The following is a 15,838-nucleotide window of genomic DNA, read 5'->3' on the forward strand; positions in this document are numbered from 1 at the left end:
GAGGGCAGTTGGTGTCTGTGGGCAGGGAGAACCTGTCCTGCCTGCTGGGGGGAGGGCAGAGCTCCCCCTGCACGCTGCTGTGGGCGTGGGCTGGGGCTGTGGGATCCATCCCGGTGATCACAGAGGGGTGGGAGTGTGCACAGGGACCCACAGAGAGGGAGGGGGGGGACTGATGTGTATAGCAGGGACTGCAGCAGAGTTAGGTGTTCTGTATAATGCAGCGCGTGTGCTCTGTGTGCTAACTTAGGGATGTACTACAATCCTATTTAATGTATGGAGTTCTGTATGTGATGCACAGTGTGTATATAGTGAACATACACTCATAAATGGAGGCTGTGCATGAGAGGGAGATCAAGAATAAACCTCCGTGCATGTCTGAATGTCTCTGTGTATGTGAGAGAGAATACAACTTAGTTTTGTGTGTCTGTGTTGGAGAATGCTGCACATGGAGCAAAGGTTGGGGGTCTGAGAATGCGTGCAGGCACACAAACAAATGGGGGGGGTTGTCCACTGTGTATGCACGTGATGTGGACTGTGTGACTGAGCAGTGACAGGACACGTGGGTACAGAAATCACATAAAACGAAGTGTGCGTGTGGCACAAGGCGGAAGGCACAGACAGAAAGTGGTACCCGAGACTGCAGAGCACAGAAATGCACTCGTGTGTTCCCAGAGGTGAGCAGGCCTCCACACACACACGCTGCGATTGGTTCTGTGCGATTCAGTCACCTGTCCTCATAGGATCTGTGCGACACAGAACAGTAAGCACTCATTCACATATTACTCACACAGCGTCGGAGCCTGGAGGGGGCAGCACCCCCACGCTGCTGGTACACGAACTGAGACTGAGGGGGGGAGGGGGGGAAACCACACACAGCTCCTGGCAAACAAAGGCCCCGCTCACATCAGGAGCAGCTGAACGTGAGCACTGCTCGTTTCATTCTGTACTCAACACCGGAGGGGGTGTATGTGGCTGACCAGTGCGTAAGCACAACCTCCCCGCTCTCCTGGCTCGCCGTGAGGATGGTGATGGTGCACTGTGAGCCCGAGGGAGCAGCAGCTGCTGCAGAGCTCTTTGTAAATGGAGCACGGGCCCCTCCCCCCCTCTGCATTCCTACCACTAAGAGACCACAGCAGCAGCACACAGAGAACAGCGTCCACGACCTCAGCCATGCATTTACATGCTTTTTTTTTTGGAGGAAAAACCAAGAAGCCAAGGTCCTTCCCTCCTCCTTCAGGACTCCAATTTTATTATTTGATATGAACTTAATTAGCTGCTGCCTTCTCTACCACCCCACCTTCTAAACGTGGTGGGCTCTGGCACAGCACAGTACTGTGCCCATCTCACCCCCACGGCTGCATGAAGGGAGGTGAGGGCTGTGCTCCTGCACAACAGTCACCACTGCTGGAAGGTTCAAAGCCATCGATGATCAGAGGAGAATGGGAATCCCTTTGTGGTTTTTTTTCCCCAGCTCAACCCTCTCTTGCTGCACACCAACAGCACTGACACAGGGGAGAGGACTTCACAAAGAACAATGTGGGGGAAAAAAAAAACCCTTTCAGACTGAAATGGGTCACTGAGGGACAGGAGGGCGTGGGGCACCTTCACAAATTATCATAGTCATCATCATCCTCGTGCTTCCTCTTCAAGGGATTCGATTCGTTCGCTGCATTCTGGGATGACACCATATTTGTAGTGATAAGAATGTTCTTTGGTCCAATTAACGAGGGGTTAATTAGAACGTTCTGAACTGTTGGAGTAGTTGGGGTGGCTGCAAAGATGAAAGGAAGAAAAAAGTCAGTAAGTGAACACGGTGAAAAATGACCTTCCCACACTGAAGCTGTCAGGAGCAAAGGGGAGAGAGCAGAGCTGGAAGGGAACGAAGAAGGGACAGCAAAGGGATAAGGGAAAGCTATGAAACACTTTGTGCTCTGGCTGCCATCCCCAGGATGCAGAGGGGAATAGGAATTACTGAAATAGCTCAAGAGAGGAGTGCTCATCTTACAGGAGGGGACAACAGGAGATTTCTATTACTTAAAACTGGAAGTGAAGTAACTTTCCCACATTATTACTAAGAATGAATTTCCCTTCTGCTAAAAGGAGCAGCGAGAAGTGGTGCAGAAGGGAGAAGCTGGTGTGTGGCAGCTGGCTTCTTACCTGTCTTGACTGCTGCCTGAGATGATGGGATCTGCACCGTGAACCTCTGCCCAGTCAGCGACACCGGAGTGCCCACTTTTGTTGAAACAGACACTGTTTGTGCTGAAGGTGTTCCTAAATTCAAGACAATTCAGTCTGAATCTACAGGAGAGCACGCTGACACCAACCATACAGGAGCTACACATACTCACCAGAGGTCACAGCAATCGTTTTATAATGAATTTCTGTTTCTGATGCTGTCAGTTCAGGGGCCAAATGTTAAGCTGGTGTGGCACCCAACATTACCAGCGCCCAAAGTGCACTTTAAAAACCTTTCTCAGGTCTTTTTTCCTTCATCAAATCACCACGGGAACCCCCCCCCTCAATGAGCTGCTGCTTACCTAAGGTGGGTGTGCTGGGCCTGCTGCTCACAGCTCCCACACTCAGCCGAGGGACCGTGATTCTGCCAGCAGAGGACGCCACCTGGCAAGAGGGAGCACTCACTGTAACGTCACCCTCAGCATCAACAGCTCTGCACATGCAGTCAGGAAGCAGCTCCTCCCACAGGGCCCCAGACAGCAAGACTTCATCCGAACACGATCTGTACCACAGCAGTTCTCAGACTGATTGTGGTGTGAATGCCATGAGCTGGAGGGCTCGTGGACAAAGCCTGGTGCAGAGCTGCTCCGAGTGAGCTCCTACAACACTAACCAACAGCAATGCTTCTGCTCCACATCCAGCACTGTCACGACCCTTGCTGATACCTGGAAGCTAACCTTCAGCTCAGTGTTTACAGTTCTTTCTTTGAAATGGGGAAAGAGAACCCACAATCAGAGGCATTCAGTACTAGTCAGCAAGCAAAGTGAATCTTCTCCCTCTAAAACAGATTAAAAACTAAGACAACACACATAAGCTCAAACTCCCTTTTACTGTCTATGCTACCACACACCTTACCTTATTTTTGCCCTTTCCAAGCTGACTGATGTGACTTGTAAATGCTGCTGTAAGGCTACGAAGCCCCACAGATGCTCTTTTTTACACTCTTTGTAGTTGGAGTTAATAAGCAGTAAGCACACCCACAAATCCTCGCAGACAATAACCACTTTGTTTCAGCATGAACAGGCTGGTACTCATAGAATCAGATCACAGCCTGAGTGGGAAGGGATGTTAAAGGTCTGCCCAGGGCCCACCCACAGCCTCGGGCACCTCCACAGATGGGGCACCCGCAGCTCTGAGCAGCAGTGCAGGACCTCAACACCTTCTGGGTAGATTTCCCCCTCACCTCTGACCTTAAATCAGTCCCCTTTCAGTTTAAAGCCATCCCCACCCCCCCCGCCTTCTCCTCTCTTCATCAGACCGTGTGGAAGTCACTCTCCCTCCTGTTCATCAGCTCCCTGCCGGCACTGGAAGGCGGCAGTGAGGCCTCCTCAGGCTGAACACGCCCAGCTCTCAGTGGGAGTGATGCTGCAGCCACCCCACCCACGGTTCCCTCAGCAGCACTCCCTGCACACGCAGCGTGCCCTCCGTGCAGCCCCGCCCCGCGCAGCGCTCACCTTCTTCTGCAGGGACTTGAGGCGGTAGTTGGGCGCTGTCAGGCAGTATCTGTCAGGGGGCAGCCTGGGCCCGGAGTACGGTTTGATCAGCGGCAGCGGCGTCTGGTTCTTCTGCCTGGCGATGTCCAACAGGAACTGAACGCACAGCGTTACGCGCCCGCCCCCGTTCCCCCCCCCCCCAACCCCCCCCCCGCGGCCGTACTCACATCGCGGGGCGGCGGGGACGTGAAGGACTGATCCGTGCGGCACTGGATCGCCAAGCGCACATCGTCCGCGTCCACGCTGGACTTCTTGGCGTGGCTGGAGTAAATCTTCGCGTCCTCCAGGATCGTGGTCACGTACCCTGGGGGAAGGACGGCGGCGGCTCAGAGCGGGATCGGGGCCTGGGCCCGCCCCGCCGCGCCGCCCGGCGCTCACTGTAGGCGAACTCCAGCATCTGGTTGATGACGCGCGGCTCGTACTCCGTGATGCCCATGTCCTTCAGGATCTGCGCCATCACCTGCGGGGATACACGTCAGCTCAGCTCGGCTCAGCTCGGCTCGGCTCGGCCCGGCCCCGCCGCGCCGCTCCGAACCTGCGCGTCTTTGGGAGCGCTTTTCGGAGACGCCATCTTGGCCGGCTCCATCTCTTCCGCCTCCGCCCGGAGGCCACTTCCGGTTGCGTCACCGGGGGGGCGGTGCCACGGCGGCCGGAAGTGAGGCGGGCGTTGCCATGGAGACGCGGCCTGGCCGCGGGGCCGGGCGATGCGGGCCGCGCTGCTGCGTCCCTCCTTCCTTTGTCACGGGGCGGTGTGACGGTGCGGAATCGGTGTTTTTCGTATCAAATGTACCGGTGGAGAAAAACGACAGCGGCGGCCGCGCCGCTTGGCGCGTGGGACCGATGCCCACGGCCGTTGTCACAGCGCGGTGGGGGAGGGGCAGCGTCCCCCGCTTCTCATCGCGGCGGTGAATGCTTCTCGCCATCGCGGAGCCGTTACGGTTGGAAAAGACGTCTGAGATCGCAGCCCGTTCCCGTTCCGCCGCTCCGGATCCGCACCGCGGGAGCTGCGGGCAGCGCCGGACGGGCCGAGACCTTTGTTTGCTCCGAGTCATTTGACTTTCATGAGTCACAGAACGTTACACAAAAACATCCTGCAAGGAGGGACGAGGATGGATTCCAGACGCTGACCTTAGACAGCAAACAAAACCCACTTTTTCCTCTCGGCTTTGCACGGAGGAGGAGGGGAGCTTTTCCTCCGTGGACGGGACACAGGCCGGGGAATGGGGAGAGAATTGGCTCTGCTAAGCGCTGGGCTTCTGAAAGCCTTTCAGACAGGAAAGCTGCAAAGAGCAGAGTTCCAAAAAGGACGGAAGAGGTTTCTTTTGCACCGGGCATCCCTCTCACTCCATCCAGGGTTAGGGAGGAACTTTCCGAGGAGCGTGGCAGGACTCGTCCTGCTGTGAGCTGAGCACTGCGGCTGCTGAGCTGCGAGCCGTTAACCCGCTGCTCGCTGGACTCCCCATTTGTGTTTTCCTCCCTTTGTGGGGAAGACATTTGCTTGCAAAGCCAGACTGCCACAGGACCCCCGAGCACTGCTGGCTGCATCCCACAGTGACCAGAGCTGCTCTTCTGCACTCAGTGCCTCTGCAGAGGCTCTGTACCCCTGGCAGAGTCCTGAAGGCAGAACAAAGGCCACACGTTAAGGAGCAAACTGAAGTCCTTGGGCTTTTCCTCGAGAACGAGCTGTTCGAGTTCAGTTCAGTGACGGTCAGCAAACGTTTCTTCAGCTACAGAAGGGGTGAAGCCCACCACAAACACACAACAACCCCGCAGTCAAATTTGAATACATTCGTATTATTTATTGGCTGTATTAAATATATTATCTATTTGATAGTTACAATTTAGTAATACAATGCATGGCAGCTTTAACATAGAGATACCTCAAAATTACAATACGAGAGAAATGAAGATACCTAATACATTAATGCCACTAGGGTCTGTGTTCTGGAATGGATAAAAGCTGACAGCTCCACGGTCCATCTGGAAATGTGAGCATTTCATGGCCATGACAGAAGGACTTTTGCTTTTGAGGAGTCGTCACCTGTTAGTATTCACTTTGCAGCCCTAATTTAGCTTTTAAAATCATCGGAAATAGTATTGCAAATTTACCTCTACAAACGTTCTAAGAGTTAAAAGAAATAACCCTTTGGCAACAGAGATTTGCTGAAGGCAGTCGTATTTGCTAAAAGTAGACTATGAAGAGGAACAGGGACAGACTGTAAACTCTTCTGCAAACTAAAGACACTACTATCTGTATAAAACTCTTTCCAAAAGCGGAGGGAGAGGTTTCTATGATATAATAAATGATTAACTTAAAGTTCTGCTACAAGTAGAACAATACATTCAAACATACATTTTTTTTTTCCAGGACTTTTAATCAAAATAAATAGAGTACAAAATGAAGAGTACATTTTGAAAAGATTAATTTCAGATTGCACCATAAATCTACTTTTAAGAGTATTAAGCGATACTATGTCATAATTTAGGTTTTCCACATCTGAAATACAACACAATGCCTCGAACTATAACGCAACATTATTCATCAACTGCCAGAGGAGAAAGACCCTTAAAAAGTGATTACTTCCTGGCAATCCTTAGCCTGCAGCACCAGCACACCCAGCACCCCACGTACGAGTGCCTGTTCCTGGTGGGTATAGTGTAACTACGCCAACTCGACCTTTCTGTGGCACGCTCCCATGTTGTGAGGAAGACCCATTCTGAAACGCTTTCTACACTTGTGAGCTCCAGCTCTCAGAAGCTTTGATTCAGAGAGGAGAGCTGGCAGACCCATCTGGAGGCATTCACCAGCAGAACTAACGAGAACGGGCGGATGTAGTGCACAGTGACCACTGAAAATCCCCCCTGACAAACAGAAGCTCAGAGCAGGCTGAACGTTCCCAGCCAGGAAACAACGGAATGTGAAGCTGCTACCTGTGATAGCAGGTCGGTTCAAACCTCGTAGAAATGTTAGCTAAAAAGAGCTCTTTCATGTACAATTTGATCTGTCAGGTTACGTAAGAAGGGCATCCAAAAGCAGTTCCAAGTTTTATTTTCAGGTTAACAATAGTACAAAAAACGTTTGCTCAGTTTGAGCCAAATAGTGTAACATTTATCATAAATGCACTCTTTCTCCTTAAAGACAATACCTGTGCTACTCTGAAAACGCTGCAAAGATTTCATCCGAAGCACAGGAAATTACTTTGCTCTCAGGCACTGAGAGTGAAATGTGGATTGGGCCAACAGCTGCTCGCCAACAGCAGGAAGCACTGTGCTGTGTGGTGCAGAGGGGCCTCTCCTGCCCCATCCCACGGACACCACAGCCCTGACAACGCTGGCACCCTCGACTTGAACGCTCAAAATGATGACTACTGAATCCAAAATACCAAAAATAACTGCAAAGTAGTAATATCACTAAAGTCAAAGTCAATATTCTGCTTTCCTTCTACGGTATATTAAATGTGGTATGCTCTAGTAATGTTCTGCAATACAGTGCTGCTCTAAGCTGAAGCATTCGTGCTGCTGTACGTCACGTCTACCGAAGCGCTGCCGAAGGACTCGCACTGCTCTAGCTGGACTTGAAAGGACTCACTCTGATCACACCACCCTCTGTGAGGTGAACCTGGGGAGAGGAGAGCGTGCACATGCGCTGGTGTGCACGGTAAGGCAGTTTGTGCTGTTTTCTTAACAGCTAACCCTGATTACAGAGGACAAAGGATTACCCTTTCTACGAGAAATCTGAGTTCAGTATTTGGAAAGGATGTGCCGACCCAGCCTCGCTGTCAGCCAGCAGCAAGAGCCGGAATGCATCCACGCACTTCCAGCTGGGATTTTAATTACAACTAACCATAAATACCCGAAAATAGCTCCTGTACAAAAAGCTGAGCACTGAATGGGTTCCCTTCTACTTGATCACAAAGTACTGAATAACAACAGCAAATAAAATAGCGACCACTGCGAACCCGCAGAGCAGAACGATGGCAATGAAGCGCTCCTCGTGCAGCGTCTCCTTCCTGTCTGCCAGCCCCGCCACGGCGGCACGCTGCGGCACCAGCTCCTGCTTCTGAGATGAGAACACTGTGCTGGGGCTGTAAGGTCCATACAGTTCTTGGGATCCTGCAGGGTCCTGGGACTGGCGGCCGGCGCAGACTCGGACCCGGTATTCACAGTTTGTCTGCAGGCTGGTGAGACGGAAGGAAGTCTCTGGTCCCTTGTATACCTGGTGAGCACGAGAAGAAAGAGAGCCACTCTAACCAGGATTCACCTTACACACTGCCCCTGCAGCACTTGCTCCTGCAGTACGAGCAAAGCGTCGCCACACGTCTGAAACGTTACGGTGTTTGCTTGACAGATTATTCCTACGTAAGTGCTTCTACTTGAAAAGAAGAGCAGAGCAGCAGGAATTTGCCTGCTGATAAAAATGACAAGCTGAAGGAAACATACAGCTGTGTAACCCGCGTTAGCACTCCAAGAAGCCTGCCCAGCCCTCTGTGCCAAACCCTGCGCTGCTCCCTTCTGTTCAAGAAGCGTTTAGGTGAGGTGCTAAGGGATTGGATTTAGTAGTTGGGTCGGGATAGTGATAGGAGGATGGTTGGACTGGATGATCTTGTAGGTCCTTTCCAACCTTATGAACCTACGAACCTATGCCATTAGGGCAACAACTGGCACAGAACTGCTGCTGCCTGCAGCACACCCCACGTGAGCTGAGCAGAGAGGCAGGAACTGCAACGCGCTTCGGAATGACTTAAAACGTTATCAGATTTGTAAAGAAAACCAACCAAACGAGCCAAGAAAAACAGAACACTCAAGAGGAAAACGTCAGTAAGCAGAGCCTCCAGTTCATGCAGTGAAACGGGGGTACCTGATCAAACTCTCTCCCAGCAGCAAGCTGAAGGATGTAAACAATGGAATCTCCTTTCATCGGCTGTAAGGGTTCCCACGTGATTTCATAAGTGTTCTCTTCCAGCTGATTGGCTTTGGGTGCTACAACAGAAGCAATTTGTTGGTAGTTTAGAAGAGGGTCTGTACGAATGCTCCTGCTTCTTTGAGTCAGAAGGAAGAAGCCCAAATCACCAGTTACAGGGATTTGTACTCATCATTTTCTTGCTTAGAATAATCTTTAAGTTTGTACGTTTTCCATTTTTTGGGGGAAGTGGGCTTTTAGCATCCAACCTAAGGCAGCACTGCTCACCTTTCAGAGGTGCAGGGGGAGATTTGGTTGTAGTGAAAGCGTAAACATCAGAAAACTCCCCCTCCCCAGCATCATTATAGGCCTGGATCTTGAAGTAGTACGTCGTGGATTCACTGAGCCGCTGCACCTTGTACGTGTGACAAGGACCACTATAAACCGTAACAAACCTGGAAGAAAAAGCACAAGGTACACAAGTCACAGTCAGCCACTGCTGATTTGTAAAATGTTAGCACAGAAGCACTGACAGCACGCTCCTTGTGCCCCAGCACCACATGTGCACCCACAGATCCTCCAGGGCACTCCTCAGCAGCACACGCCATTCCTGCTGCTTCCAGGTAAACCTGGCAGGGCACTGAGCTGCAGCACCCCAGGGAAAACACACGGCCAAACTCTGGGTTTCAATCAAGAGAACGACCCCTGTGTGTGCTGGCTTTGTTTGCAATTGCCAGTGAACAACAGCTGCGTGCCTCCATGCAACTCAGAATCACCAGCAAACACACAAACTGACAGCACTGTCAGATGGCAACGGATTATTATCTGAGCAGCAAATAGCATTTACTTTTTACAAGTAAATACCAGTGCAGCAGCTGTTAGCAGCACTTGTACAGCTGGAAGATGGGAAGCCAAAATGCAAACGAAGCAGGGACACCTGGGACACCCAAGCAGCTCACTGCTGCAAACAGAGCTGCCAGTAATTAAATGGCCTTAATAAACCCCACATGAAGTCTGGATGCCACAAGAATATCCTTAATGTTCCAGTTATCTTACCTGCCAAACCTGTCCTCCATCTGCAAGTTGAACTGTGTAGGGTTGGTAATTAAAGCTCTGCTAGGACCTTCACCCCATTTAAGTTTAAGGCTCTGGTAGCTGAAGACCACGCATTCAAGGTGAGGAGGGTCAGGAGGTAGTGGTTTCGTTTTGGCTTTAATGGAATGACTGAAAGGACCAACTCCAAAGCTGTTTATGGCCTGTATCCTCACTCTGAAAACAGGAGAGGAAGAGCTATGTGGTTACTACTGAGCCCTGAAAAATGCTAGCTAATGAGAGAAGAGTTCACATCTGTAAAGAATATAACTACAAACGACAAAGGAATTAAAATGCAGTTAGAAATAAACTCCAAAAATAATCTATTTCAAAACAAGCCAAAATAGTTGCACTGTTTCCAACCTAATGAAACTTCAGTGTTCCTCAGCATTGCTGGGGTTCCCTCTGCACTGTGGACACGCACCCAGGCCCTGCAAGGCCTCATTCAGCCCAGCTGCTGAGGGCCTGCTGACACTGCAGGCTGACTTCATCCGTGGGCCAACCTGCAAGGCGTGGAAGTAGGTGAAGTACTGATCCCACCATCGCACGCACTGCTCCTGAGAAAGCCATCCATAGCAAAGCCTTGGCTTGAGACCCAGTGACTGTCTCGCTGCAGCAACCCTAACTCTGCCTGCTGAACATCACAGCCTGAGGTCTGACTATGACAACTGGATTTGCTCAGAGTCGCAGACTGAACCAGGCAAGTATTCTGTCAGCTGAATGACATTACTATAAAGCTTAAAAACTCTGCCCTCAAAGTTAGCAACTGAAAAATCTCTACAGACACGGCTTCAAAGAAAGCCAGAAACGATTACCTGTACAGAGTATCAGGCAGCAGATTCTCCAGAATGTGGCTCGTATTCCTTCCAACAGTTACAAGCTGCTTTTCCCCATATTCGATATTATATCCAGTGATCTCTGCCCCATGACAGCATGGCTCTTCCCATTGAATTGCAAGGCACGTTGATAAAGGAAGAGAAATCTCCATCTGGTCTTCCTCCAGCAGCTGCAGTACCGACACGGCCGCGGGCACTGAGGCAGGGGTCATCACTGCTGCAGTGTCTCCAAACAGCCCAACCCCGGCGACATTCCCAGCCTGGAAGGGACACCACGTATTGCCCACTGCATCCACACTCCAGACATTTACAACTGCCATCACAAGCAACTTGGAAGAGCGTGGGACATTTGCCAAACAAATTGCAAACAGAACAGCTGGCATTTAATGCAGCACCTGACCAATATCTTGTTTTTAGATACAGGTAGTTAGCAGGGACTTGGGGGGAAGGAAAGCCTTAATCAATGGCAGTATATAATCACATTCATCCGTCACTGAAGGTTTTCTTCCCACTGCATGTACTTGCTCGTTTGTTTACTAGCACAGAAAAGCTTTTCATACCTGTACACGACAGTAATACGTGGTTGCAGGTGTGAGACCCTTCACTTCATAGCTCTGGCAAGGGCCCGTGTAAACGACCTGCATCGACCCTTCCACCTGGCCCCACTCCAGTCTGTATTCACTGATTTCTGCACCGTTGCATGCAGGACTCTGCAGGTTTCAAGACACAAATATGTGCTCATCAGACAAATGTGGTCTCTCACTGCACCCAGCAAAGACACAGGAACAAACACAGCGGTTGAAAAGCTGAGTTTGAGAGAACAATCTTACTTCTCAGATAGGACACTGCCACTTTACCACCACTAACACAGCACACCAAATCTACAAAAGTAACACATGCCTCTACACCGAGATGTTTGAGATATTACACCCACACATTTGTCACTTCTGTTTCTGTGCCATGTGTATGTTAACACGATTCTAGGAGCCACGAAACAATTTATGTCCTACTGAAAATCTCTGCCACCTACCTCCCAGCAAACTACAACACAAGTTGCATTTTTACAGGTTATCGTAGGCTTGCAGCACTGATCAGGGGGGCCTGGAGCAGTAGAGATTTCTGCTTTGTCTGAGTGAGGGCCCAACTGCAAAAAGAAATACGGCTTCATGAATACAGCAACAGAGTGGAGCAAAAACTGAGGGCGAGCATATCAGCTGAAGAAAACAAATTATTTGCAACAGTAAGGAAGCAGATAGAATGTTTCCACACTCATTTTCAGAGCCCCATTTAAAACTCAGGCAGCTTACAGACTGGCTCTGTGCCTACAGGGTACCCCGAACCCTCCCACCACCTCCCAGCCCTGCAATTGTGTAACTCTTTTCCCCTTGGTCAGGATCTCACATCCAGAAGCAGCTAGGTAGTGTTTCAGAAAGGTTTTTAACACGACTGACATTTACCCTAACCATGGTCAGACCTGGCATGGTTTGAACACTCTCTCTCCACACAATGCTATTCCCAAAGCACCAGGCCATAACGCCCACATAACTGTCAGAGGGCAATTTCTTAAGGCACAGACACCCAGTGATTATTCACCACCAGAAATGGAGGGCTTACATCTTTTCTTCTTTAATATATGAGAAATCCTGCTCTTCTCATGAAAACATGACAGAACACAAGCTGCAAGGTATCATCAGGCTCTGAACTGGAAAGCAGCAGCATCCTTTGTGTAAAAGCTGAGCTCGTCAGCAGTGCACGTACCCCGACCCTGTTTGCTGCCCGCAGCCAGAAGCAGTACGTCCTCCCAGGGAGCAGGCTGCTCACTGTGCACTCAGCTGCAGGGCCCTGGTACACCTGTCTGCGCTCCTCCTGCTCCGAGTTTGCCATCTCTACAATGTATTCTGTTATTTCAGAACCTCCATCTGCAGGTGGTGGGCCTGCAAAATAACAAGGGGTTTTTCCTGTTAACTTCACAAAGCCCTTTTTGCTTGTCACTCGTTTCCACTTCGCCTTCTCAAGGTACAAGCCAAGATTCATGCTACAAATCAGGGTGCAGGTGTTCAATGCAGCTGAGCAGAACAACACCAAGTTTTTCTTCCCCAACAGGAGCTGGTGTATCAGTTTAAGAAAGCCTTTATCAGGCTCTTTCGTAAAGGTCCTTCAAGAAACAGCCTATCTTCATTGCTGCTTGCTTATCTCCTTTACTGAGATAAAAGTAATAAATAAAAGGAGCGTTGATTCTTAACTTGGCATTAATAATAATGAATGCAACAGTAACAAGGCAGCCAGCAAGCTCTCCTCACCAGAAGACACTAATTTAACTCTCTGTATCACTGCAGACATGATATCACCAAGTCACAGCTGGCTTGCAAGCTTTACTTTTTTTAAAACCAAGGTGACAACACGGGCAATACTGCTTACATTCTTTTGATATTAAAATACTTATTTTATTTAAATAGATATCTAACTATTTTAAGGCGTTCCACAGAGTTTTTGTTTTTGTTCTGACATTCTGACATCAAAAGCAGAATATTCTGCTCGGGAACACTGGAGCTTACCCCACTGCAACGTGATTTCCTTGGGCCTGGCCTTGCCTGCCAGGCAGGGAGCAGGGCACGGCCCCGGAGGAACAGCCGATGTCGTAACAGTCAGAGCATCAGAAGCCTGGCAGGAACACACATCGTTTTAGAGTGGAAGCAAACACCTCAGTGAATCAGGCTGAAATGGCTTTCAGAAGCAAACTGCTCTCACCTGGCTCTCCCCACCTCTGCTGACACAGTAAACTCTCACTCTGTATGAAGTTCCAGGCTTGAGATGATCACACACGTGCTCCCTCTGGGAACCGCTGTAGATGGTGTCCCATTTACTCCCTGAGGCAAAAAGAGCACACCATAAACCACAAATCCTTTGCAAGTCAACCCTGACAAGTCCTGTACAGTTATTGATGATGCAGATAATCAAAGCACAGCACCCAGTCTGAAGGCTGAATTAGACAGATACAACAAAAACATGTGAACAAAGAACAGCAATGGCTACAGCGACAGCAGTGACTCACAAGCTCTGTCAGCACACAGGCTCAATTAGTACTTAATGACAACTGCTTACCAATTACTGCTTCAGAGATTTCCAAGAAGTACTTAGAAACATCAGATCCTCCATTGTCTTTAGGTGGCTCTGAAAGAAAACATCACCTTAACATAAATTACTGAAGATGTAAAGACGATGCATTATTTTGTCAGCAGCTGTCTTCAGATAACACTTTGATCTGCTGCAGAATTAATTCATGTAAAGAAATCAATTACAAAAGAATACTGTGTACATATACAGACACGGTGTGTTTTCCAGAACAATGCCTGTTACTACTATTAATCACAGTTATATGAGGAAGAAGTGTGGAGAACACTGCCAATTTCAGGGGTAACAGGAGTGCACAAACGTTCTTCACGCATCGCAGGAAACCTGGGGCTATTTTACAGCAGCAGACAGAACAGGATGCTTTTCTAAATGAAGAACATGAAACACTGCAGTCCCAAAACAGAGCAAACTGCATTTTTTCAGCACTATGCATTTCTCCTGCAAAGCCATTCTCTGCAGGAACAGGCATTCTCTACAGGCTCGTCTCTGTACGTTAGTCTGTGTAACAAGCAAGTGACTGCACACACACAAGTGTGTGAGGACAACTTGAACACAGCACTATCAAACCTACCCCATGCAACCTTCACACTGTGTGAATGGATCTTCCCCTTCACAGTTGGCTTGCTTGGTGGCCCGGGTTTGTCAGGGTTGGTGCTGTGTTCCACCACCTCACTTGGACTGCTTTTTCCTTCGCTGTTGTAGGCAAAGAGCTGTTCCAGGAACAAACAGAACACATCAGTGATTGGTAAGGTGGATTTAGTGGCAGGGAACACACTGCTGATTCACAAAACTCTTCCATGCAAAACCAACAACTGCAAGAAAATCTCTCTGGTCTGCACAGAAAATACTTCAGCTATAAGGAAATGATAAAAGCTCAGAAATGCATACAATCATAACTAAATTAGTAACAAAACAGCGTACAAACCCTAAACTTATAGGATGTACTCCTCCTAAGATTTCTTAAAGTGCACGAGAGTTCATCTCCGTTGTACTGTGGCTGGAAACCATAACCCTACGAAGAAGAAATAAGAACAAAACGCAGTCACTAATTTTCCATGATAAAATGAAAAACTGGTTGGACAGTGAAGGACAGACAAGGATAAAGTGTCCTTGCAAAATAAAATATGGGAAGAATAAAAGGATAGGGAGTCCCTATAAGACAAGATAAAGAAAAAGCTGAGAAGAGTTTCAAGTCCCAAGGATCCGGTTACACAAAGCTACCTTGCAGGTACATGGCAGGAGATGCTGGTTAGCACCTACATGTACACACTGTTTGTCAGGCAGAACTAAGAGCAACAGACTTCATAGGACACACAGACAGTTCCAGTTGGAATAAGGAAATATGAAGACTGTCCTCTGTTTCTTTTTGGGATAAAGATGACTGAGCAAGCTTGCTGGAGTAGATTTTCCTAACAGACAGGTTGTTTTTAGCTGTGGCTGTTCAAGATGCAACTTCACCTTCCTTTCATAAATGCACGCAGTGCTTGCCAGTTGTTGCTGCTCTCACAGCACTTCGTTGGGAAGTAAAATACTAGCTGAGAAGGTGATTTATGCCCAAGCGTGTATCGAGCTTCTGTAGATGCAAAAGAAAGGGCACACTCACAGAACCTTCTTCTTCCACATCTAAAGTGTAAGTGAGGGAGTCCTCTGAGGACACTCCGCTCGGCGGGCTCCACTGCAGGGCCAGCCAGGTCACTCCAGCTTCAACGAGCACGGGGGGCGGCGGGGCGGGGGGGACCACTCCTGCAGTGCAGTACGTCACCGTCTCACTGAACCCACTGGAAAAAAGGGTTTGGGGGAAGTTAATGATGGCACAGGTAGCTGATGAGAAAGCCAATGGCAACATAACGTGTTCGTTACCTCATTCCGATATCGTTCTTGGCAGCGAGTCTAAGTGAGTATTTTGTGGAAGGAGAGAGTTTGGTGAGCTTATACTGCTTCAGGTGCCCGTAGTAGCATTCTTTGAAGGGTCCGTTCTTCCCCTTTAAAAAAGTGAGAACAGCCCTGAGCACTGCTTGCACTGCCACTCTGCACTCCCTCCTACGGTCATCTTCTTCACCTCTAACTTCTAAACATCACTGCACTCGTTTAATAAAAACTAGATTAAAAAACAGCAACTCTAAAGAAAGTGGAAAGCTACAGTGACCCGC

At 49.2% G+C, this 15,838-nt stretch overlaps 2 protein-coding genes across 2 annotated transcripts in view; both read right to left on the minus strand.

Annotated features, from left to right (window-relative positions):
• Positions 1–1,581: 1,581 nt before the first annotated feature.
• Positions 1,582–4,341, minus strand: TAF9B (TATA-box binding protein associated factor 9b). Its single transcript, XM_065729209.1, has 7 exons — positions 4,264–4,341; positions 4,107–4,188; positions 3,896–4,032; positions 3,690–3,824; positions 2,538–2,619; positions 2,158–2,271; positions 1,582–1,771 (listed from the first exon to the last, which is right to left on the minus strand). Exons 1-7 carry the CDS (start codon positions 4,312–4,314, stop codon positions 1,605–1,607), a joined length of 768 nt encoding a protein of 255 aa, XP_065585281.1. The 5' UTR covers positions 4,315–4,341; the 3' UTR covers positions 1,582–1,604.
• Positions 4,342–7,537: 3,196 nt separating this feature from the next.
• LOC136044152 (fibronectin type-III domain-containing protein 3a-like) overlaps positions 7,538–15,838 on the minus strand; it is a 30,334-nt gene continuing 22,033 nt past the window's right edge. The window contains exons 12-26 of the mRNA XM_065729271.1: positions 15,549–15,670; positions 15,292–15,466; positions 14,614–14,700; positions 14,260–14,398; positions 13,659–13,727; positions 13,305–13,423; positions 13,112–13,217; positions 12,315–12,490; positions 11,587–11,700; positions 11,117–11,266; positions 10,536–10,816; positions 9,685–9,897; positions 8,917–9,083; positions 8,587–8,708; positions 7,538–7,944 (exon numbers count right to left, since the gene is read on the minus strand). Coding sequence (XP_065585343.1) covers positions 7,630–7,944; positions 8,587–8,708; positions 8,917–9,083; positions 9,685–9,897; positions 10,536–10,816; positions 11,117–11,266; positions 11,587–11,700; positions 12,315–12,490; positions 13,112–13,217; positions 13,305–13,423; positions 13,659–13,727; positions 14,260–14,398; positions 14,614–14,700; positions 15,292–15,466; positions 15,549–15,670 — 2,355 coding nt within the window. The 3' untranslated portion in view covers positions 7,538–7,629. The remainder of the gene's footprint in view (positions 7,945–8,586; positions 8,709–8,916; positions 9,084–9,684; positions 9,898–10,535; positions 10,817–11,116; positions 11,267–11,586; positions 11,701–12,314; positions 12,491–13,111; positions 13,218–13,304; positions 13,424–13,658; positions 13,728–14,259; positions 14,399–14,613; positions 14,701–15,291; positions 15,467–15,548; positions 15,671–15,838) is intronic.

Source organism: Cyrtonyx montezumae, unplaced genomic scaffold (genome assembly GCF_038088225.1).
Source record: "Cyrtonyx montezumae isolate F1298 unplaced genomic scaffold, pur_monq_1.0 scaffold_11, whole genome shotgun sequence".
In the NCBI taxonomy this organism is placed as follows: domain Eukaryota; kingdom Metazoa; phylum Chordata; class Aves; order Galliformes; family Odontophoridae; genus Cyrtonyx; species Cyrtonyx montezumae.

Coding starts and splice junctions, on each gene's coding strand:
- TAF9B (XM_065729209.1), bottom strand. CDS start 4,314: ATGGAGCCGGCCAAGATGGCGTCTCCGAAAAGCGCTCCCAAAGACGCG. Junction 4,189..4,263: donor GCGCTCCCAAAGACGCGCAG/GTTCGGAGCGGC, acceptor GTATCCCCGCAG/GTGATGGCGCAGATCCTGAA. Junction 2,620..3,689: donor TCAAGTCCCTGCAGAAGAAG/GTGAGCGCTGCG, acceptor CCCTCTTGCCAG/GTGGCGTCCTCTGCTGGCAG.